General features: G+C 38.0%; 2 protein-coding genes across 2 annotated transcripts; one reads left to right on the top strand and one right to left on the bottom strand.

Moving 5' to 3' along the window:
- The first annotated feature begins 6827 nt into the window (after positions 1-6827).
- On the top strand, positions 6828-7766 carry LOC130043743 (olfactory receptor 5B12-like). Its single transcript, XM_056136162.1, has one exon. It carries the CDS (start codon positions 6828-6830, stop codon positions 7764-7766), a length of 939 nt encoding a protein of 312 aa, XP_055992137.1.
- A 13453-nt stretch (positions 7767-21219) lies between these two features.
- Positions 21220-22173, bottom strand: LOC130041785 (olfactory receptor 5B17-like). The gene has a single exon (XM_056134040.1). It carries the CDS (start codon positions 22171-22173, stop codon positions 21220-21222), a length of 954 nt encoding a protein of 317 aa, XP_055990015.1.
- Positions 22174-23701: the final 1528 nt, after the last annotated feature.

Raw genomic sequence — 23701 nt, 5'->3', positions numbered from 1 at the left:
AAATTACTCATTTGGATCTATAACTCAATGATTTTAAGTATATTTATGATTTTGTACCCATCGATTTGCTTGAGTGGGCCCAGTAACGTCTCCATTGGAGACTTTGTTGTTACTGTGTCTGGCATATCGAATACTCTCGGTAGCTTGCCGGGCTCTCCGAGAGGGGCGGAGGAATCGAACTCGGGTCGGCCATGTTGGCCGCTTGTAAGGCGAACGCCCTACCCGCTGTGCTATCGCTCCAGCCCATCATCACAAATAATTTAAGAGCATTTCCATCACCTGAAAAAGAAAACTATACTATAATCTTCAGTTATTTCTATTGCCAACCTGATTCTAGGAAACTGACAGTGATCAGTTGATGGAAACTTGAATTGTTCTCATTTATTTTTGATGGTTCACAATTTGTTCAATTTTGTGTGCACTTCAGTTTTATCCCTCTTGGCTGCACATAGTAGTTGAACTCTTGTGTCATATGGAAAGTCTATGCTTAAAATTTTAGGGACCCCCAGATTGAATTTCTAGGCAGTTTTGCCATTTCTATCACAGCAGCAAAAGATTATGTTTCCTATTTATCCACATCCTTGTCAACATTCATAATTATCTGCTGATATTTACTTTTGCTATCCTATAGATTCAAAGATGATGTGTCATTGTGGTTTTGATTTGAATTTCCCATAATGTCTGTGGATGATGTCTTTTCATATCCTCACTGAATATTTGAATATACACTCTGAAGAAATGTGTATTGTGAAATTCATATAAAGTTTAGAAAGAAGCATTCTGAACTTCAACCATTTGTAAATTGTTTTATTTGGATTTTTATTATTGAGCTATGTAGGTTTTTTGGCGAACACAGAACACCATTTAGTTTTATAAAACCAGACTTAAAGGAATAGAGCTAAGTCTATTTTTTTTCTTTGACTGCATTGGCACAGAAGCGCAATAGTTGTAACAGAGAACTTATGACCATAAAGTTAAAGCATATGGCTGTTTGACCTTGGGAACATATGTCAAACATATGCTTACTGTTTGACACGAGGAGAAAAAATAAAGAGTCCATTTTTTCTTTTTTCATTTTATTTACTTTGGTTCTTTTTTCTTTCACAAATTTTATTTTGGTCAAGCACTAAAATTACAGTTATTCATAGTTGGGTTTATGACTTACGATGTTCCATCACCAAATTCACCACCAGTGTCAACTTCCCTCCACCAGTGTTCCCAAACTGCCTTTCCTACTCCTTCCACTCTTACCCCAGGTCGATCCTGCCATCTATCTTGACAGACACCTTTTAAATCTGGCTATTAAAATTTGGGTCTTGTGCTTTTAGTGTTGTTGACTCTGTGGTTTGGATATTTAATTCTATCATTCCTTGATACTATCCATACATCTGAGTGCCCATGACCCCTGCCCCCATTGCTTCTCATCTATCTCTTCTCCCCTTCCCCTTTAGATTTCTTTCTTTCTTTGCCCTAAACTCTGGGGCCAAGACTGATCTAGATGATCTCCCTTTAAACCATTGCATATCCTCATCCAATTACTCTAAATACCACATCTAAGTGATATCATCCTGTGTTTGTTCTTTTTCTTCTAGCTTACTTCATTTAATACAATATTTTCCAGTTCCATCCATGTTGCAGCAAATTGCATGATTTCATCATTTCTTATAGTTGCATAGTATTAATTGCAGCACTCAGTACAATAGCTAAGATTTAGAATCAACCTAGATGTCCAACAACAGATCCAGGGATCATGAAGAGATTATATATACACATAATATATATATATATATATATATATATATATATATATCACTATCACCCTGTTGTTCATCGATTTGCTCAAGCGGGCACCAGTAACATCTCCATTCATCTCTGTCATGTGCTAGTGTAGCCGATGGCATATTGGGGGCTCTCTCAGGGTCAGGGGAATGAGGACCATCATTGTTACTGTTTTTGGCATATCGAGTACGCCATGGGTAGCTTGCTAGGCTCTGCCGTGCGAGCAGGATACTCTCGGTAGCTTGCCAGACTCTTTGAGAGGGATAGAGGCTTTTGGGGCAGCCTCTAATCACCTTTACAGGTGTTCCAAATCAGGCATATATGCGGGCAAGATACTCTTGGTAGCCTACCGGGTTCTCTGAGAGCGAGAACTCGACAATAAGATGTTGGTCCGAGAGTTTAGTTTTATAGTCTCTGGATCTTGGTCATTGATGGGGTTACACAGCAGTTAGTGGGTGTAACTGTCTAGCTACTGGAAGATGGGGGATCTGGGTGGAGGAGGCCCAGCCCCAATCTGAGCAGGCTTGGAGATCTTAGCGTCAGGTCCCACACACCTGGGTTCCTCTGCTGGTTTCTTCATATGTGAGGCTCGTCCTAGGGATCTTCAGCTACCGGGGCACTGTTCAGGGTGAAGAGGGAAACTCAACCCGCACCCCTCCAAGGGGCCCTGGTGAGGACAGCCAGGTGCGGGGTCAGGAGACTCTGCATATATATATATATATATATATATATATATATATATACACACACACACATACATACATATATATGTGTGCATATGTCCATATATAAAGTATATATGTAGATCACTGTCACTGTCCTCCCGTTGTTCATTGATTTGCTCGAGTGGGCCCAGTAACGTCTTTATTGTGACACTTGTTACTGTGTTTGGCATATCGAATACATCACGGTTAGCTTACCAGACTTTGCCGTGCTCTCTGAGAGGGGCAGAGGAATTGATCTTGGGTCGGCCATGTTGGCTGCGTGCAAGGCAAGTGCCCTACCCACTGTGCTATTGCTCCAGCCCATATATGTATAAGTGTATATTGAAAGGTAAATATAAGGGCTGGAGCGATAGCAGAGTGGTAGGGCATTTGCCTTGTGCACAGCCAGCCTGGCCAAGCCAGGTTCGATTCCTCCGCCCCTCTTGGAGAGCCTGGCAAGCTACCGAGAGTATTCAATATGCCAAACACAGTAACAAGAAGTCTCACAATGGAGACATTGCTGGGCCCGCACGAGCAAATATAAGTGTATATATATTTTAGTTTTTAACTCAGATTATTAGGGCTAGAGAGTTCAGTGGTTAGGGCATTTGCTTGCACACAGCTGCCCAGGTTTGATCCTTGGCCCCCTATATGATTTTCTGATCCCATCAGGAGTGATCCAACGATCCCTGAGCACAGAATTAGTAGTAATTCTTGATCACCACCATGTGGCCCCCAAACAAACAAAAAATCAAAGTATTAGAGTTTCGGTCACATACATAATAGTGTTAGCATTTATGTTCTTGGTGTATGTAGTTACCTCACCTTACCCTCACCAGATGATCCCAAGATCCTCCACAAACTTCCTTATGTTACTTCTAGTCTACCAAATCACTAAGATGAATTAAGAAAGTAATTTATACTTGGGGTCCACTTGTCTTATTTAATGACAAATTTTACTCTCCATACCTCAATAATTATGTCAAATTGCTACCCTGGAGATCATGCTGAGGTGCACTTTGTACATTACCAAAGGGAATTGGTACCAACTGTAGAGACAGACTGTAATTTCTTTCAGCAAGCAGAGATGGATCCCCGTAGGCACTTTAAATGTGTTTCCTAGTTAGGTCAGATAATAAGTTATTTTCAGCATTTATCTCCTGAGAGTTGCATGAGCGCTTAAATCCCATATGATTCTCATGTATGAAACTTTTCAGTCTCAACATGACTCTACTTGGTTGCAAGGGTGAAATCAAAGAATAAAAATTGCTTTATTCATTTATTTATTTGGTCTGTTAATTGCCTAGCAGGATCTATGGCCTTCCCTCAAACTGTGAAATCATTCAGAGAGTGCTTGAATGCCCTTAGTAGTAGTATGGAGGTTCATGATTATAATAATCACCTCTTGCCAAGTCCAAGGTAGATTAGGCATTTTATTATTGTCTCACCATAGCAAAAATCTTTAGTGACTCCCTGAAGGTATGTCTTCCTTTGCATTATATTATATTTTGGGGTCTACCTTTCCTGTTTCCATGTTATAGATGAGGAAACTGAAGCTCTCAGATAAGCAATTTGTCTGAGAAGAGAGAGCAGCAAAGTCATAGCTAGAACCATTGCTAGTTGATTTGAAGGTAAATTACACTCTTCCTTTCAAATTTTTCCCCGACTCTCGAAAAGTTCAAATCTTTCTGCTTAATACTGAAGACGACTATATGTTACAAACTGAATCTGATTGGATCCACTTATATGTAAAGGTGCTGGATGTGTATGTTCATTACTCAGGAAGCAAGGTAAGAATACAAATCTATGGGTTCAAATCTGTTATCTGTATACACTTGTAGAGACAGAGAAATGATCAGGAAAATGTATTATGTGAATAATTTCTCCTTTGATTTATTCAGAATTTGTATTTGAATGACTTTAACATTTCTTTTCGGGGAGTCAGTGAGGATCGACATCCAGCTGTGCTCAGAGCTTACTCCTGGCTCTGTGCTTAGGGATCTAGAAACCATATGCAGTTCCTGAGATCAAACCCAAATCAGTCACATTTGGGGCAAGTGCCTTACCCACTGTACTATTTCTCTGGCCCTTTGAATATTTCTTTTATGTGTCTGTCTAATGCAATTATATGTTTGTTACACATCTAAATTATAGATTTTGTGTTTTACATCACCATTAGAATATTTATATTTATCATTGACATTTCTCTAATAACAGTATTTTAACATGTTTAAGATTTCCATAAAATTCCACTTGAAATAAATATGAAATTTAGTGATATTTTATCATCCCTCATATTACCATCTTGATCTAAACAATTGTCATCTCTTACCTAAAACGTTATCCTGATAAACTAAAAAAATAAAAAAAAAAGTAACAGAACAATCCTTTTAAAAGAGAATTCGGATTATATCACCATTTTTTGGGTTCAAATCTCAAAATGTTTTCAGAATAAAAGTTTAATAACTTGAAAGAGTGATTGAAGATACTAAAGACTCCTCTCCTCTGTCCCTTTGACCTAATCTTTCTTTCCCAGTGAAGTCTTACAAGTTCCTTTACTGACTGGAACAATCTAGACTTGTTCTTGCACCAATACATCTTTTTGGGCGTCCTTCTGCTTGGAATTCTCCTTTCTGCAATATATTCAAGGTCTGTTCCCTGTTTCCTCCAGGAATTTCCTCCAAGTTCTCATTTTACATTTGAGTTTCTCTCACAACATCATATTTTAAAATTATACCCACATATCTACATTTGCCTATTACTCTCAGTTAAAAAATATCTTATATATGTCCTCTATGCATATAATATCAGCCTCCCTTCCAGTATGGAGATCCCATAGAAATTTCACTGTATTCATTTTGCATGGCAGTTTATAACTAATAAAGTAGCTACTCATTGAATATTATTAACTAAAATTCATGAATTAATCAAATATCTATTTGCTATCATAGGAATTAATCTCTTAAGGATTTTGGTTTTGTTTTGGGATCACATGTGGATGTGTTCAGGGCTTATTCTTGGCTCTGTGCTTAGAAATTAGTAATTCTTAGGAATTACTCCTGCAACATGCAGGGGGACCATATGTGATACCAGGGATTGAACCTGGGTCAACCACATGTAAGGCAAATGCCCTGCACACTATACGATTGCTTCAGCTTCTTAAAAGATTTTAATCTCTTAACCTGTTTAGTCAAAATTTTAGCATGACAGAAAATTTCAGATACCATTGGGGAAAATTAATTCACTTAGAAAAATAAGTGGAGATTTCATGATCAGAATCTATACATTTCAAAAACTTTCACTATGTAGTTCAAAGCATTTGCTATAGATAGCATTAAATTCTGTATTATTCTTTTCTGTGATGAACACATCTGTGATTCACCATTTTGCTAGAATATTCAATTATGTATGTATCAGATATGAAAGAAAATATTAAATGAAAAATGAAATGAGGTCTGAAAGAAAAGTAGAAAGATGTTACTACAGTCCTAAAACAAATGGCATGAGTGACGTTAACAACCAATTGGCTCTTGACCCTTTCCTGGAAAACTGATCTTGTAGATTCCACCTTTCCAATATGAAACAAATACATCCCTTAGGCCAAGTCACATTTAACAATCTAGGTGGAGTTTTATTATCAACTCAGCTTTACCAAAGTTCATCAATTTTGTACATGATGGGACTGGAATTTCCATCCTTTAACATGTTTTTTTTAAAATATAGTTCCAGATCAGGCATATCTAAATATAAAAAAATAAATATTAGAAGAATACGTGATAATATAATAAGTAATATAATAAATGAAAAATATATTTTTAGATGATTTCCTTCCATATACAAAACTTTTTTCTTTCCCACATAACCTGTACAGTATACACTATATAGACTATCAATATTCACATACCATTTTCTATCAAAAACCACTCCAGCTAAACTAAAATGAATTCAATTTAAAATTAATGTTACTTAACTATTTCAGTTTGCTATAAATATTTTTAATTATTTTCAAAACTTTAAATTGGTAGTCTGAACAGTTCCAGTCAGCAAATAATATGATGATCTTTCATAGCTTTCTTTTTTTCTCTTCACTTTAATTCTTTATTTATGAGTTAGGATATTGGGATAAATTATTTACATTCATTCTAATTTAGGAAGCTAAGATCTATCAATAATTTTAAATTATATTTTGTTACTGTCGTGCTTTAGAACAAAAGACTTGGGAAAATGTTACTGCAGTACTAAGGCAAGTCACAATGTAGGCAGGTGGATTAATTTTAGCAGTCTTCTCTTGCTCTGTCATTCAGATTCTATTTTCTGATTTCTACAGGGTAGTCACATTTCTCAATGGATCCCCTGGAGAATAACACCGAGGTGACTGAATTCATTCTTGTGGGGTTGACCAATGAGCCCAATCTGCAAATCCTGCTCTTCATAATCTTCTTCCTCATCTACACTGTCACTCTGGTTGGGAACCTGGGGATGATCGAATTGATTCTGTTAGACTCTCGCCTCCACACCCCCATGTACTTCTTCCTCAGTAACCTCTCCCTGGTGGATATTGGTTATTCCTCTGCTGTGACTCCCAAGGTGATGGCACAATTCCTCACAGGAGACAAAAGCATTTCCTATAATGCTTGTGCCACCCAGTTTTTCTTCTTTGTGGCCTTTATCACTGTAGAAAATTTTCTCTTGGCTGTCATGGCCTATGACCGCCATGCAGCAGTGTGCAAACCACTGCACTATACCACCACCATGACGACAGGCGTGTGTGTATGCCTGGTCCTGTGCTCCTATTTGGGTGGCTTCCTGAATGCGTCCATCCACACTGGGAACATTTTCAGCCTCTCTTTCTGTAGGTCTAATGTGGTTGACCACTTTTTCTGTGATGCTCCTCCTCTTTTGACTCTCTCATGCTCAGACAAAAGCATCATTGAGATGGTTATTTTTTTTGTGGTGGGTTTCAATATCCTCTTCTCAGTGCTGGTAATCTTGATCTCCTACTTGTTGGTATTTCTCACCATTCTTGGGATGCGCTCATCGGAAGGTCGTCAGAAGGCCTTTTCCACCTGTGCTTCCCATTTCATTGCTGTCTCCATGTTGTACGGGACAACAGTCTTCATGTACTTACAGCCCAGCTCCAGTCATTCCATGGCCACAGACAAAATGGCGTCGGTGTTCTATACAATGATCATTCCCATGCTCAATCCACTGATCTACAGCCTGAGGAACAAAGAGGTCAAGAGTGCCTTTGTAAGACTTTGGAAAAAGCAAAGATTTCTATAGGATTTGTTAAGTATATTGAACCTAAAATAGTTTCATCAACTTTGGCTAAACCTAAGGAAAATATTTCTTTGTTCATTTCTAAATTCTCTATTTCTTGTGGCAATTTCTACTTATTTGCTTCTACAATACAAATGTTTTAAAGAAAAATTGGACCCAAAAATTAAGAGGAATAACTCATGAACTTATAAAATATTTTATGCAATAAATACATTTGTACACCTTCACAATGATAAGTACACTCACTTGAATATGTAAATAGATACACACATTCATCATTCACAAAAAATTTATAAAATTGTTATACCTATAGATGGAGATATTAGTTCAAGGCAAGCATAAATAGTATATTATAATTTTAGAACTATATTTAATACAAATAAAGTAGACAAACTCAAAATATCATATACTTGGCCTCAAAAATTTAAATTTACTTTTTAGATATAAGAATGAAATCTTTTTTTATTAACCCAAATGAAAATTGTTTCAAGTCCTTGTGTGTGTATTTATCATGTTTCTTTGTTCTTGTCTTTAATAAAAAAATGTTCCTTTAAGCAAATTAATTTTGCTAGTTGAATTTCCACTTTCATTAATTGTTATCTAAAAATAATGAGTTGGGTATCATTTTAATTGAGAAAATTTATAAATTAATATTTTCATTATAGTTTAGGTAATATAGTTACAGTAGTGCTAATGTTTATGGTTTTGATATAAAAATTATTGACTATCACTCTTTTTGTTTTATTTCTTTTGTTTTTATTTAAATAACCCTTATTTGTAGTTAGCACAGTGGGTAGGGCGTTCGCCTTACAAGCGGCCAACATGGCCGACCCGAGTTCGATTCCTCCGCCCCTCTCGGAGAGCCCGGCAAGCTACCGAGAGTATTCGATATGCCAGACACAGTAACAACAAAGTCTCCAAAGGAGACGTTACTGGGCCCGCTCGAGCAAATCGACGATCAACGGGAGGGCCTTTACCTTTTACCTTTATTTGTAGTTTAGATAAGATGATTAAAAGTGTTAACTTTGATGGTTTTGATGAACAAAGTTATTGCATCTTCACTGTGACAAAGTGCCTTAGATCCTGCCTCTGTCCCTATGTAGCCCCAATCTATCACTTCCTTTCTCTCCCCCCTACCTAGCACCCCTCTCAGCTCTGGAAAGGCCAAGGGAATTGTCAATTCCCTTGTTTGTTTTTCTACATATCAAATTAGTGAGATCACTCATTATTTCTTTTTCTCTCTCTGTCTTATTTCATTTAACTGAAAATATATATATCAATATAGAAAATAGTAAGGTAAAGGTAAAGGCCCTCCCGTTGTTCATCGATTTGCTCGAGTGGGCCCAGTAACGTCTCCATTGGAGATTTTGCTGTTACTGTGTTTGGCATGTCGAATACATCACGGGTGCCTTCTAGGCTCTGCCGTGTGGGCGAGATACTCTCAGTAGCTTGCCAGGTTCTCCGAGAGGGGCGGAGGAATTGAACTAGGGTCGGCCATGTTGGCTGCGAGCAAGGCAAATGCCCTACTGCTGTGCTATCGCTCCAGCCCAGAAAATAGTAAATAAAGAATATATTAATTGATATTAAACAAATATAACTATTAAAATTTAATAATCAGGAATTATAAAGGTATTAATATCATAATAAATACTATAAATTTTGTAGTATTTTGATTTCACTGTTAAATTTTTTGGAAATAGATTTATTTCTTTTCAACAATAGAGGAAGTTTTGTCTATAATTACGTCAAATATTCTTTCTGATTCTTTTCTCTTTTTAATATTTCCATCACATGTATGTTGTTACTTTTGTATTAGCCTATTTATATCAAGGTTAGTTTTTTATTTCCTTCAGATATCTGTTCCTCAGTTGAGATATTTTCAAGTAACCTATGTTAAACTTCATTGATTTTTTTTTCTCCCATTTTCAATCTGTAATAGAACCGGTTGGTGAATTCTACATTTCATTTAGTTTTTCTAGCTAAAAAATTCCATTATTAAAAATAATTTTATACATTTATTGATATTCTATACTTGGTAAAACTTTTTCATGCTTCAATATTTTTATGTACTTTCCTTTATTTAGTTGACCATACTTATATTACTGGATTTAGAACTTTTTTTATTAAGTCTGATATCTGGATTTTCTCAGGGAGAGTATATGACTTTTTTTTTTTGCTTTTTGGATCACACCTGGCGATGCACAGGGGTTACTCCTGGCTCTGTACTCAGGAGTTACTCCTGGCGGTGCTCAGGGGACCATATGGGATGCTGGGAAACAAACCTGGATTGGCTGCATGCAAGGCATACACCCTTCCCGCTGTGCTATCCTCTCAGCCCAGTCTGTGACTTTTTAAAAATGTGCATTAATGATGCTTTCTGCGGAGTTATATGACAACTTTTGTTTGAAACTGGACACTTGGAATTATAAACTTGAACATATTCCAAAAATCAAGTCTTAGATCCCATCTATGATTTCTTGGTGGTGGTATACTATTTTTGGTGTGTAAATTTTTTCGAATTAATTGTGTTAGTTCTATATTCTGACATACATGGCCACTAATGTGTCTATACTCTTATCTTAAAGGCCTTTGAGTGATTAGACAGATTTTCTTAACTATATTAATCCGCAAATTATCTGACTTGAGAAGAATTTTATAGATTTGTGTTAGAGCAAAAACACCTTCTGATTACTTGAAATCTGCTTTCATCTTCATTTCCTATTTGTGTGAATTCTTGAGGTCAGCCAAAAATGAAAGATTGGGTATTTCCCAGACCTTCTCTCTGCATGCATATGCTCTTGCATATGTGCACCTTTGCGTGTCTGTTCTTTGGAAGTATAGTGGAGCTTTTCAAAGTCTTCTGTGTTTCTCTCATTTTCTGAGACTTGTACCTAATGAGCATGAAAACATCCTGCTCATGTCAATCATTGTAGAGTGTTTTCCTCAACAGATATAGTTCTGAGTCTTGTTTTTGAAGGCTTTTGTGGTTCTAGGGGACCACGTAAGACAGCAGAGAGCTCACTCTTACTGGATTCATCCATCTTTCCAATCTACCTTTGGAGGCATTGTTGCATATTTTAATTTATTTGTGAAGTTCGGATCAAATTTATACAAATTCTGCCTACATATTCATCAGTTTTATTGAGGAACAGATTTTCAGGGCTGCTTCCTCTATAGGAGGAAATGTTCAGAAATGTTACTTTCACATTATATTTAATGTAAATTTTTTCTCTGGGGTGGGGGGGGCGCATCATGTGGAGTTTGGGTCATATTCATGATGCTCAGAGCTGACATCTGGATCCTTGCTCATTGATCACACCTGACTGTGCTCAGGGGACCGTTTGTGGTGCTGGGGATCAAATCAGTGGATGAGTTTAAACTCTTACTTTATTTTATCTTTTCCTCACAACTCAGTGTTTCTAAGGACCTTCATTGTTTCCTACACTGCTAATTTTTTTCCATGAATCTGGGAACTTCGGGCTACCTCTGGCCCAAGTTTTGTTGTTGTTGTTATTGTTACTCATTATAAGAAATTTTCTTGTATCAATCTCATGCCCACTCTCTCTATTCTTAATACTCAGTAAGTCACAGAGATAGAAGTTGAAAATTTCTAGATTGGGGGTTTGACTCCAGTCTATAAATCTATTTTTGTCTCAAGTTCCTTGGGTTTTGTTTGCTAATTTGTTTCTTTTATTTTACTTTTTAGTTTGAATTGATGTCTTTGGATGAAATTCCATAATAATTGCTTTCCTTCTATTTTTCTTCTGGCCATTTGTAGCTTCATTTTATTTTCCTACTCACAGAAGAATTCTTCTCCTTATTGATACTCAACATATGTGATAACAGAAACTACAAGCATATAGTATATACTGTTTTATAGTGACTTTGAGATTAAGATATCTCAACAGTCACAACAGTAATGTGAATTTGTATAAATATTTTGCAGTTAGGCAAATGAGAATTAAGACATTATTTTCTCTAAATTTTCATGTGTAATGTGAAGTAGATTAAAGAATAAAGGTAGATATGACTGATATATTTATGTATATATATCAGTCATATATATGTATATATATATCAGTCATATATATATATATATATGTAGAGAGAGAGAGAGCCCTGGCAGCTGAAGACCTCCAGAACCAGCCACAGTCATGCTTAAGACCACTCTCCACACGTTTGGACGAGCCTCATGCATGAAGGAACCGGCAGAGGAACCCAGGCAAGCGGGACGTGGGGCTGAGATCTCCAAGCCTGCTCGAATTGGGACTGGGCCTCCTTCACCCAGATTCCCCATCTTCCAGTAGCTAGGTGTTACACCCACCAACTGCCCCTGGTGCCGTGTTGTCCCATCAACTGTCAAGACCCAGGAACTATAAAACCCAGGTACCAGAAGTGAATGTGGCTGCGCGACCTCTTATTGTCTAGTTCTCACTCTTGGAGTGTATCCTGCCTGCATGGCAGAGTCTGGCAAGCTCCCCGTGGCGTGTTAGATATGCCAAAACCCAGTAACAATGATGGGTCTTATTCCCCGACCTTGAAGGAACCTCCAATGGGGCACTTGCTAAAATCTCAGGGTTGGAACTAATGGAGATGTTACTGGTACCTGCTCAAGAAAATCAATGAACAACAGTTTGACAGTGATACAGTGATATATACATATCCAGAGATTATCACACCAAGCTCCCGGGAGAGAACAAGTCAGAGTCTCCTACCCTGTACCTGACTGTCCTCACCAGGGCCCAACAGCTGAATACCTACGGGCCCCAGCCAAGGCCATGCTGGGACCACTCTCCACACACTTGGATGAGCCTCATGCATAAAAGAACTGGCAGAGGAACCCAGGTGTGTGGGACCCGGGGCTGAGATCTCCAAGCCTGCATGGTTTGGGACTGGACCTGCCAGTAGCTTGACAGCTACATCCACCAACTGCCGTGTAACCCCAACAACGGCCAGGATCCAGAGATTATCACACTTAGCTCCCGGAAGTGCGCGGCCACATTCGCGGCTGCGCGACATCTTATCATCTCATTCCTACTTTGGACAAACTCTCAGGCTACCGAATGTAACCAGCCCACACGGCAGAGTCTGGCAAACTCCCCGTGACGTACCCAATATACCAAATACCAGTAAAAATGAAGGGTCTCATTTTCCTAACTCTGAAAGAGCCTTTAATATGGCACTTTTTAAAAAAAAAATCTCAGGGCTAGGATGAAGGAGACGTTACTGGGGCCTGCTCGAGGCAATCGATGAATAACAGGATGGTTGTGATTGTGATTGTGATATATATCCCAACCATGGGTTGGGTTGCAACATGACATAGGGCAATAAAACTTGCACTGTCCTCCCATTGTTCATTGATTTGCTTGAGAGGGCACCAGTAACATCTCACAACAAATTGTGAGACTTATTGTTACTGTTTTTGGCATATTGACTATGTCACGGGGAGCTTGCCAGGCTTTGCTGTGTGGGTGAGATACTCCCGGTAGCTTGCCAGGCTCTCCGAGAGGGGCAGAGGAATCAAACCCGGCTTGAACATGTTGACCGTGTGCAAGGCAAACACCTTACCTGCTGTGCTATCACTCCAGCCCAGGGCAATGAAACTTAAAAAACATTTTAAAATATATTTCTTTATGATTCATATATATAAATGTGAGGTCATGTAAAATTTTTCTCAGGTGAAAGAGATTGCAAATAGAAAAGTCTAAGTAGTCCAGTTCTAGAGCACAGATGCAGCCCTCAGCTTTTCTAATTTAATGATAGTGAGAATGCTGGGCAAATACATTTGAGTAAGAATCTAATTTTAGATAACTTTATGACACCATTCTGGAGTTAATAGTTCAACTATCCTAATTCACTTCCCATTCAATGATGGATCAGCAGAAAGTAAAAGGCATAAAAATCAATGCATAATCAGAGTAGCATTTGTCATATGTTTTTGCCCACTTCTTTCAGGACACAGTACTGTGTTTAATAAGTTACCACTGAGCTTTCTAGTCAGGGTTTTAGTTTATCACTAGAGCTACAACTTCTCTGTTTTATAAAAACATTCATAACATCCTACTTGAGCTCAAAGATTATGTATCTCTACTTATTTTAAAAGTGTTACACTTATCACTAAAATGGGCATGGAATACAAATGACTTTGTTTTAAGCAAATTACTGAATTTTGAGTCATGAATCTGCCAAGAAAGAGTACTAATTCTATTGGAGAAGTTCTCTCTTGGGCACTGCTAAAGTAGTATCTTTGGAATTGTTACTTACCCTCTGCCAGTTTCTTTATCTGTGAGATAGTTATAACTTGAACATTTCTATATATTTGGTAGAATGTGAAAAGAAAATTAAGTCACTTCTATGAAATAACTCAAGAAGGGTTATCATTTTATTTTATTTTTTCCAGTTATTTATTTTTATTGCGCTAAAGGTTTATAAGATTGCATATGTTTTGCAGATATAATTTCATACCTCTCCAAATATACATATTCAAATAGCTTTATGATCACAAAATACCTCAGTCTGTTTCATCCCTTTTTCTCCTTCTTGTTCCATCTCCCTTCAACACTTCTCAGATCTATGGTATAAGTCCATGGATTTATTTTCATTTGAATTTTCATCTTTAGAAGGATTATTTTTTTAATCTGCATTCAGCATAATCTTTATCTTGAGGTGGTTTGCTTGTGAAGAGTTACAGACACACTATAATTCCCTCTGCCTGGGATAGGTCTGACTGTATATAAATCAGTCACCTTTTTACGATGTTCTCTAACTTTTTAAAATAGATTTTTAAAAAATTGAACCACTAAGATAGACCCTTACAAAGCTGTTCATGATTAGGTTTCAGTCACATAGTGTTCTAACATCCATCCCTCCATTAGTATAGGTTTCCCAGTACCAGTGTCCCCAGTTTCCCTTCCATCACTCCTCGTCCCCCCCCCCGAGCCTTCCTCTATGGCTGGTCTTTTTCTTCTCTCTCTGTCTCTCTCTCTGTATTGTCTCTGTCTCTTTCTCTCTTACTCTTTCCTAGTCACATTTCACCGAGAGGTCTCACACATGGTTTTCCTTGTAAAATTGTGTCAGATACAACAGGATTTCTGGGATTTACTTCAGGAACTGTTAGAGACTTAGATGTCCCAGAGGAACCAGCCCCTATGTTCTCTATTTCTCTTTAGATGAGAAACAAATTTAACTGTCTGTGATAAACTTGCTTGTATTCGTGGACAAACACACCAATCTATTGACCTATTTTGTTGTCATTTCTTTATTCTCACTGATTTTTAATCTAATATATGTAACTGAAAATTTAGTATTTAGAGTCAAATTTAGTATTTAGCATGAAAAGGTGTTCATGATCATGTCACTACTGACATAACTGAGATAAAACTAGTCCCATCTGCACAAAAGAGTTCTTCTATGGCCTTTTATTTCAAATCTGTAAAATTACGTAAAGATCAGCATGGATGGAATGAAAGCCCTCAGGTGGACGTGGTGTCATTTCCCCAAGAAAGAGAACATGTACCTCTTGTGTGGAGAAGCAAAGCATAGATGTCCTGCCCAGCTGACCTCCACAATCATTCTGTTTTTGGCATTTAACTAAAGCCCATGACCCAAGTCTTTATGGGATACTGTGATGTGAATGAACCGAAGAGGTGGTGTTGCATTTCTCTTTTCTGTGGTGTCTTACTCAAGCTTACTCTCAACATAGCTCCCACTTTTCATGGGTCTCTTCCTTTAATCTGCTCCCTGTTTTACTACCTTTGACCTCTAACCTGATCACCTCTTACTTCCTTTTTAAGAAAATGGGTATAAAAAGAGAAATGTCTTAAACCAGTAACAAGTCCTTGACATTTAGGTAGTCTTTACTCAAACAGAGAATCACATTAGGTTGTTTAGAACATTTAGGTATTTATTTGTTTGTTTGTTTGTTTACTTTTGCTTTTGGGGGTCACACCCAGCGATGCACAGGGGTTACTCTTGGCTCAAGCACTCAGGAATTACTTCTGGTGGTGGTTGGGGGACCATATGGGGTGCTGGGAATCAAACCCAGGGTTGGCCACGTGCAAGGCAAACGCCCTACCCGCTGTGCTATCATTCTAGCTCTAGAACATTTCTGAGAACAATCCACCTATAGAAAAACAAACAGAATATCCACGGGGGTGGGGGTAACTATTCCAGTTTATCAACCCCCTAGATGGAATCTATGACAAACAAATCACAGACCTCTTTTCACATCTGGGTTATTTTATACAGTCACAGTCTTAAGAGAGTCTTGGATACTCATGAGGTGAGAGAACTAAGCCTACTAGGACTCAATTTCTTCATTGAAAAATTGAGAGAATAGTTCATGCTCCTTTGTCATGAGGAGAAAATGAGACTTCGTACACAGAAATGCTTTGAAAATGATGAAGACACTGTAAAAATGTGCCAGGTATGATCATTGACTCAAGAATTCTGGAGCTATTATGCTAAGCTGGGGTTTCCAAATCAAATGTACAACATGCAACCAGTTCCTCAGGGGACTACAGACTTTACAAGAATAGTGTACTGGGTCACTTTTATATTAACAGGGAGTGTGGTGGTGCACAGATGGAGGATTATCAACCTCTAGTGTTTTCATGGGACTCTGGGGATCTTGGAATCTGAGAAGATCCATCCGAAAGAGGGAGAAAATGATTGCTGTGATGGTAGAATTCCAGGCAATCTAGTAAAGACAACTGGTCAATTTATATCTCACCTTCATGAGGCATAACTAGACAGATGGACAGCACAAATGACTAAGAGCTATGAAGACTAACACTTGAAAGGAGTACAAAGACTGGGCAATTTCTTTTATGACTCCTCATCTTTGTCTGGGCAGGAAAACATCAGTTTTTACCCACACACCACATAACTTGAAAACAAAGGAAAGTTGAAGTGACAAAGATCTACTACTAGACTATGGGCCTTGAGAAGCAGATCAGGGACAGACTACAGAGCATTAGAATCAGAATCAGACCAGGAGGACAATGCTAGACTTGGGAGACAGTGTTAAACCGGGCTCAAGATAGAAGTAAGAGACCACTCTGTGATGCAAAAGCAAAGGATTTTATTGCTAGTTCGAGAATAGGGTCCAAGACCCCACTGACACAGTGGCCTGAGGACAGGGACCCCGAATCTAGTTTCAGAGGGCATGATATAGCATATGGTTACATAAGCTACTCATTCTTTGTGGTTAACAAAAGACAATTTCTGGCACTAGTCATTGCTGATATGGCACATGGTAATTGATTGAGCCCACTTGCTGGGCCCAGGAACTTTCCAGGTGGGGTCTTGATTGGCTGGTTTTGCGTTGTTTCGTTTATAGGAAACCAAAACTGTTTCAGTTCCAGGAAGTGAACCTGAGGCCTAGCTGATTTTTCTTATTCCTGCTTTGCCATTGCTTATTGTGTGGCTCATCTCTTCAACAGAACTAGGAGAGACTGATGTGGACCAAGGACTGCATACAGAGGAGCCAGCAAGGAGCCCTCAAGGAACCAGCATGAAACGTGGGGAATCCAAAATTACCTTTGTGGATCTGCCTAGCTATTAAATAAACAATTATGACTCCGAAAACATTGGGAGCTTTGCATGCTAATTTTGCACACAAAATTCCAGGATCCACATAGGAAACTAAACCAGTTTTGCAGTGACAGGTGCCACAGGTAGTGAAAAATGGTGATGACTTAAGAAGATCAGAGCAACTGTGCTGCGATGTGGGTTACAGCCAGGTTCTCTTGCCCTGGATCCTTCCTCGTGGCATCTAACGTGTCCTGCTCTCACTTATTTCTTTTAGTTGCATTTGATCTCTTGTCAAACACACATGATGCGGGCAGGGCCTTTTATTCAGTACAGAGACAATAGAAGAATCTGGGAGCAGTGCTGAGATTGACCAGAGGAAGGGATGAAATGTCCATTCTGACTCCCTGAGGTCTTCAGGAAAAGTATCCTAGGTACCTTTCTCCCCACAAGAAAGAAGGGAGTAAAGGATGGGAATAGAGCCTCTGGCAACCTGAAGGAACCGCGTTGGAAAGAAAAGATTGGAGGAGGGAGCAAAGCCCAGCACTTGCTTCTCTTCCTACCAATGTCTTAGCCCTAAACAACCTTTATGCTTTTGGGTACAGTGGCTTCTAAGGAACCTCTTTTTCCTGTTCCTGTGCTATGTTATGACATAAAGCACCATGACTTTTCTTGACATAAAAGAAGACAAAACACACCATGGCACAAAATAAGGTGCCACAGAACAAAATAATCACCAGCTCTGAGCATTACCTAGCTTTTAGGTAATGGTTTACAGAACTGGATACACAAAAGTGACATCTAGCGAGAGAGAACACAGGGGAAAGAAAAGCACAGGGCAAAATGCACAGATTGTGCCACCCACAGTGAGTGCCAACCATACCCACAGAAGTCAAAATAGTGAGTCAGGTGAAACTGGAAATTCTGGGCATCATTAGCACTGTCCACTGTTAGCACTGTCCTCCCATTGTTCATCGATTTTCTCTAGCGAGCCCAGTAACGCCTCCATTGTGAGACTTGTTACTGTGTTTGGCATATCGAATACATCATGGATAGCTTGCCAGGCTTTGCCATGCGGGCGAAATACTCTCAGTAGCTTGCCAGGCTCTCTGAGAGGGGCGGAGGAATCGAACCCGGCTCAGCCGGGTTGGCAGCTTGTAAGGCTACCCTACCGCTGTGCTATCACTCCAGCCCTGGTATCATAGTGAAGATGAAATCTTTTGATATAGGAGATACACTATGTGCCTGGGGTATAAAGAAGAGAGTATTTTTTTAAAATTTATCTGCCAAAGTGCTTTGGCCAACTGAGCTTTCAGCTGGATTATGCACTAAAATCACAGTTTCCTAACCCAGAACCTACACGCTAGTGTGACAGCAGGCTCAGTCCATGGTGTTTTTCACTAGACTCATGATTCCAGAAAAGACTGCCAAGTTTAAGGCAGGAAAGTTATACAACAGGAAAAACACATTTCCAATGACTTGTGAGAGGTGAACAACGAGCAAAGTGAATCACACAACAAATGTGGGGAAAGTTATCTGAGTTGTGCAGTTGCTTAAAGAGATGATTTAGGAATTTGTTAACCAGTTCATCCTCTCTCACTCCCTGAAACTGTGATCGGAGGAAGGATTTGGAGATTGGTAGCCACTTCCTCTTTGGGAACTTGGTGCACATGCTCTCCTGCATGCTGCTGGAGAATAGATCCAAACCACATTTTTTTTTTTTTACACAAACATGATTACCCATCTGAGACCCTGAGTGGATCCACGTGGATCATAGAGATTCCCCCATGTCCGAGGACTGAGTAGAAGTGTCTGTGAGCTCAGTTTTTATCTTTTCTTAAGGATGTAAAACAGTATCTACCATCCCACAGGAGTGAGACCTTTGCTAACCAGATTTTGAAATCTCTCTTTGGACCAGCTAGTTGCAGCTGTATTTGGGAAGGACATCAGGAGGCAGAGCTAGCAGGTACTCTCTGCACACATGTAAATGCCATTGTCCTACACATAAAACTGTGTTGATGACCAGTGTTATGTTCTAAAAGTCCCTGACCTGTTCCATTCACCTGGGTGCTGACTGCTAGTTTTTTGTGGCTCCTGGGTTTCACACTCTCATTTTAGCATCACCTGTGTGGATGATGCAACTCTTAAGAGACTATGGGTGGATAGTCAGAGCTACTTTGGAGTTAATAAAAATCACAGTATGATTTTCCTGAGTTACATCCCACCATTATTTTCTCAGTGCTTTCATAATTTTAAGTCTCATATTTAGAATTAATTTTGGTAATTATTATATACTTTTTAAGATGCAGAGTAATTTCAATTGTTTTTGCAGTTGGGTATTATATTTTTATGAGATTATTATGCACTCTTAACATTTTTGATACCCTAATTGAAAAATAATATTTTGACTCTGCATAGAAGACTTCAGAGTCCCAATTTTATTCCATTGATCTGTCTAATTTTTCTCGTGCCAGTTTACTACTGTTGCGATCACAGGATTTTTGTAGTAATAAGTTTTGAAAATGGAAAGTGAGAATATCGAAGATTTGTTTACCTTGAAAAAATATTTTTGGATATTCAGATACATTTTATTTTTTTATTATTTTTTTTATTTGTCCCCTCAGATACATTTTAATGTCCAATTATTTAGGTCCATACAGTTTAGAATTAGCTGATCAATTTCTATAAGGATATAACTGTAGTTTTGATAGAGAGGGCTTTGAATCAGAAGGTGAATTATGGATTGTTGCTTACTTCACAAAAATAATCTATCAACATGAAATGTCTTTCCTTCCTTATCTTTCATTTGATTTCTTTACAATAATAACAATTTTAAGTGAATAGGAAATCCAAATATTTTGTTACATTATTTATTATATTTTATTAGTTTGATGCATTTTCAAATAAAATTTATTTACTTTTAGATTTTAAAAATATTTTTATTAAGGCACCATGATTAACAAAGTAATCCATAGTTGATTTCAGGCATACAAAGTTCCAGCTTACTACAGTAGAGAAATACAACCTATTTGTTGATATTGCCTCCTAAAAATTTGCTTAACCTTATTAATTCTAATACTTTTTAGTAGATTGCTTATGACTTTATGTATAAATGATAATGTCATCTACAAGTAGAGATTCTTTGTTTCTACCTTTACAAATAAGTTCTTTGGCAGTCATAATGCTAAGAAGAAAAATGACTCATTATTTTCAATTTTATATTAATATGGCTATTTACCAAATTTTTGTCTTTGGAAATTATTATGTAAATATGTTTTCTCTAAGCAAATAATTTATCAAAGACAAATATAAATTTATTAAGAATAAATTATGTATATCTGATCTAATATGCTAAAAACAATTGTCTTTTTTTCTGGTTTGTGTTTGGGCCACACCTAGTGATTCTCAGGGGTTTCTCCTGACTGCACTCAGGAATCACTCTTAGTGATGCTCAGGAGACCATATAGGATGCTGGGGGCTGAATCAGAGTTGGTGGCTTGCAAGGCCAGTTCCCTCCTGGCTATTCTATCTCAACGGCCCCGGTTGTCATTAAATAAATTCTCTTAAGTACTTTTTCTGGTTGTTGGATACTTGGAGTTGTTCCCCAAATAGCTCATAATATTATCAAACAAAAGATTGCATTTAATATGCCATGTGGCATTTTAAATATTTAAGTTGTTGAATAAAGTTGGGACAAGAAGAATAAAATAGGGGCTGGAGCAATAGCACAGCTGATAGGGCATTTGCCTTGCACGTGGCCAACCCTGGTTTGATTCCCAGCATCCCATATGGTCCCCTGAGCATCACCAGGGGTGTTTCTAAGTGCAGAGCCAGGAGTAACCCCTGTGCATCGCTGGGTGTGACCCAGAAAGCAAAATAAATAAATAAATGAATAATAAATTTTTATAGGTTCTTTGTCATTCTGTTAAGTGGCTAAACCTAGAGAATATTTAGCTTTCTCAACTACTTTTTTGAATGCATTCTTTACCTCTTTATTCCTCAGGCTATAAACTATAGGGTTCAGCATAGGAATGACCATAGTATAAAACACAGCGGCAGGCTTGTCTGCGTCCATTGAATGGCTGGTACTGGGCTGTAAGTACATGACAACGACAGTCCCATAAAATATGAAGACTGCGATGAGGTGAGAAGCACAGGTCGATAAAGCCTTCTGGTATCCCTCAGAAGAGTGTATCTTCAAAATGGTGATAAATATGAACAGGTAGGAAATCAATATGACAATAACAGCAAAAAAGATGTTAAAGCTTGACATTAGAAGAAGAACAAGCTCAACAATGTGCTTCTCAGAACAAGTAAGACTCATGACAGCTGGGATATCACAGAAAAAGTGATGGACCACATTGGACACACAGAAAGAGAGGCAGAATGTGTCTCCAACTTGAACAGCAGCGGTCAGAAAGCCAAAAAAATAACATCCTATGACCAAATGAACACACTTACTCGGGGTCATTGTGGTGGTGTAATGTAGGGGCCGACACACCGCTGCATAGCGGTCGTAGGCCATTGCAGCCAACAGGAAATTTTCTGCGGTGGCAAAGACGGCAAAAAAGAACATCTGAGCAGCGCATGCGTTGTAGGAGATGACCTTGTCCCCAATAAGGAACCCGGCTATCACCTTGGGAGTGACTGTTGAAGAGTAACAAAAGTCCACCAGGGAGAGGTTACTGAGAAAAAAGTACATGGGGATGTGGAGGCGGGAGTCCAGCAGGATCAGCATGACCATCCCCAGGTTCCCTATCAGGGTGATGAGGTAGATGAGGGTGAACACTACAAAGAGAGGCACCTGCAGTTCTGGGGCATCAGTGAGTCCTAGCAGGATGAATTCCGTCACCTCTGATTTATTCTCCATGAATTTCATTTGAGTATCACAGAAAACTTCTCTGTAGCAAGGAGAAATAAAACACATACTAAGAATCAAAAACCAGTTACATGAAGTGAAGTGCAAGCATTACTTTCTTAGAACTCTAATTTGCACTTTGTTCTTCTCATAAGCACTTTGTTCATCTATAACAGGGATATATCGACACAATTTAGTGAATCACCCATATATAAAGTCATAAAATTTTAAAGAAATCAATGACATTTCCACCACCTTTTCAACCTCTTAGTCAAGAAATAGTGACCTGCAGGAAGGGTTAGTGAGTTTTCCAAGTTCGTATGTGCAGAATGAATCTGTCACCCAAATAAACTTTTAAGTGTAACAATTTCTACTACCTGGCAAGATAGTTATTTTTTGTCTTGCATATATTTGTATGTATTCATTTAGTCCCCTCATCAGCTGCATAAGTTGATTAGTTACCTTTCCCACTTACATGTGAGGTAACTTTGTGCCAATTAGGCTACTTATATGTTTAATATTAGATGAATATTAACAGAGCCCAACCAGTAATGATTGTTCCTAATCTAAATGCAGCTAATGAATTTTAATTCATTTAAATCATATCAAATTTATTTTTCTTCATTGTACCAAGTTTAATGTATGTGGTATCAGGAAAAGGAAATCACAAATAAATTATAGTAGAGGTAAGCATAAATGCAGCATTAGGATCATACAGCAGGAAAGTGATTTAGAAGAGAAGACATGATGCTCAGATGTAACAGCTGGAGGTCTGTGAGGACATGAACATGAATAAGACACTCAAAAATAAGACCTACATTTTTCTACCACATGGGGTATATAAAACCTACACTATGCTTCCTAAACCCTTAACAGCCATCAGCAAAAGAAAGATGGTAGGACCTACCTTAGGGGATTATGTGAGAATCATGATAATGAATGAATAACTACATAATATCAATATTAATCACAAATCTTAAGAATGTTACAGCTTAACATTGGGCTAAAGTAATGTTTTATATGCTGGCTTAGGAAAGGTAGTTGAAAAAATGCAGTTTCAAATCAGAATTTAAAATCTGGTAGCCATAATCTTTGCTTAGTGTTTTCTTGTATACTATACCTACTTAGACATTTTCTTTTTTTCAGTTTTTTCTATTATTCTTTCTCTCTGTGTGAATGATTATGCTAACTATTCTGTGTTAGAATCCAAGGATTGACAAGTTCTTTTTTTTTTGTTAGTTTTAGTCTTTCAAGTCATATTTTAATTTGTGTTGAAAAGACCCCCCTTTTATGTTAGGATCATTATCATTCATTTTATCAAGATTTAGCTGGATCAGAGATATTAAAAGTTTAAGCTGAGTAATATGACTGGATCACATCAATCTTTGGTTGATTTATGAGCACATATAATGCTTAATTTTTAAAAACAATTTTAATTTGAAGACTTAAGAAGAACATCATTATAAAATAATTTTTATTCTCTATCACTTTCCTTAAAATTATACTCTACATTCCCTTTGATATCTGGACTTTGAACTTTTTGTTTCAA

This window comes from Sorex fumeus, unplaced genomic scaffold (genome assembly GCF_029834395.1).
Source record: "Sorex fumeus unplaced genomic scaffold, SorFum_2.1 ptg000007l, whole genome shotgun sequence".
NCBI classification, from domain to species: domain Eukaryota; kingdom Metazoa; phylum Chordata; class Mammalia; order Eulipotyphla; family Soricidae; genus Sorex; species Sorex fumeus.
This window is presented reverse-complemented; position numbering and strand designations above follow the sequence as displayed.

Coding starts and splice junctions, on each gene's coding strand:
- LOC130043743 (XM_056136162.1), top strand. CDS start 6,828: ATGGATCCCCTGGAGAATAACACCGAGGTGACTGAATTCATTCTTGTG.
- LOC130041785 (XM_056134040.1), bottom strand. CDS start 22,173: ATGAAATTCATGGAGAATAAATCAGAGGTGACGGAATTCATCCTGCTA.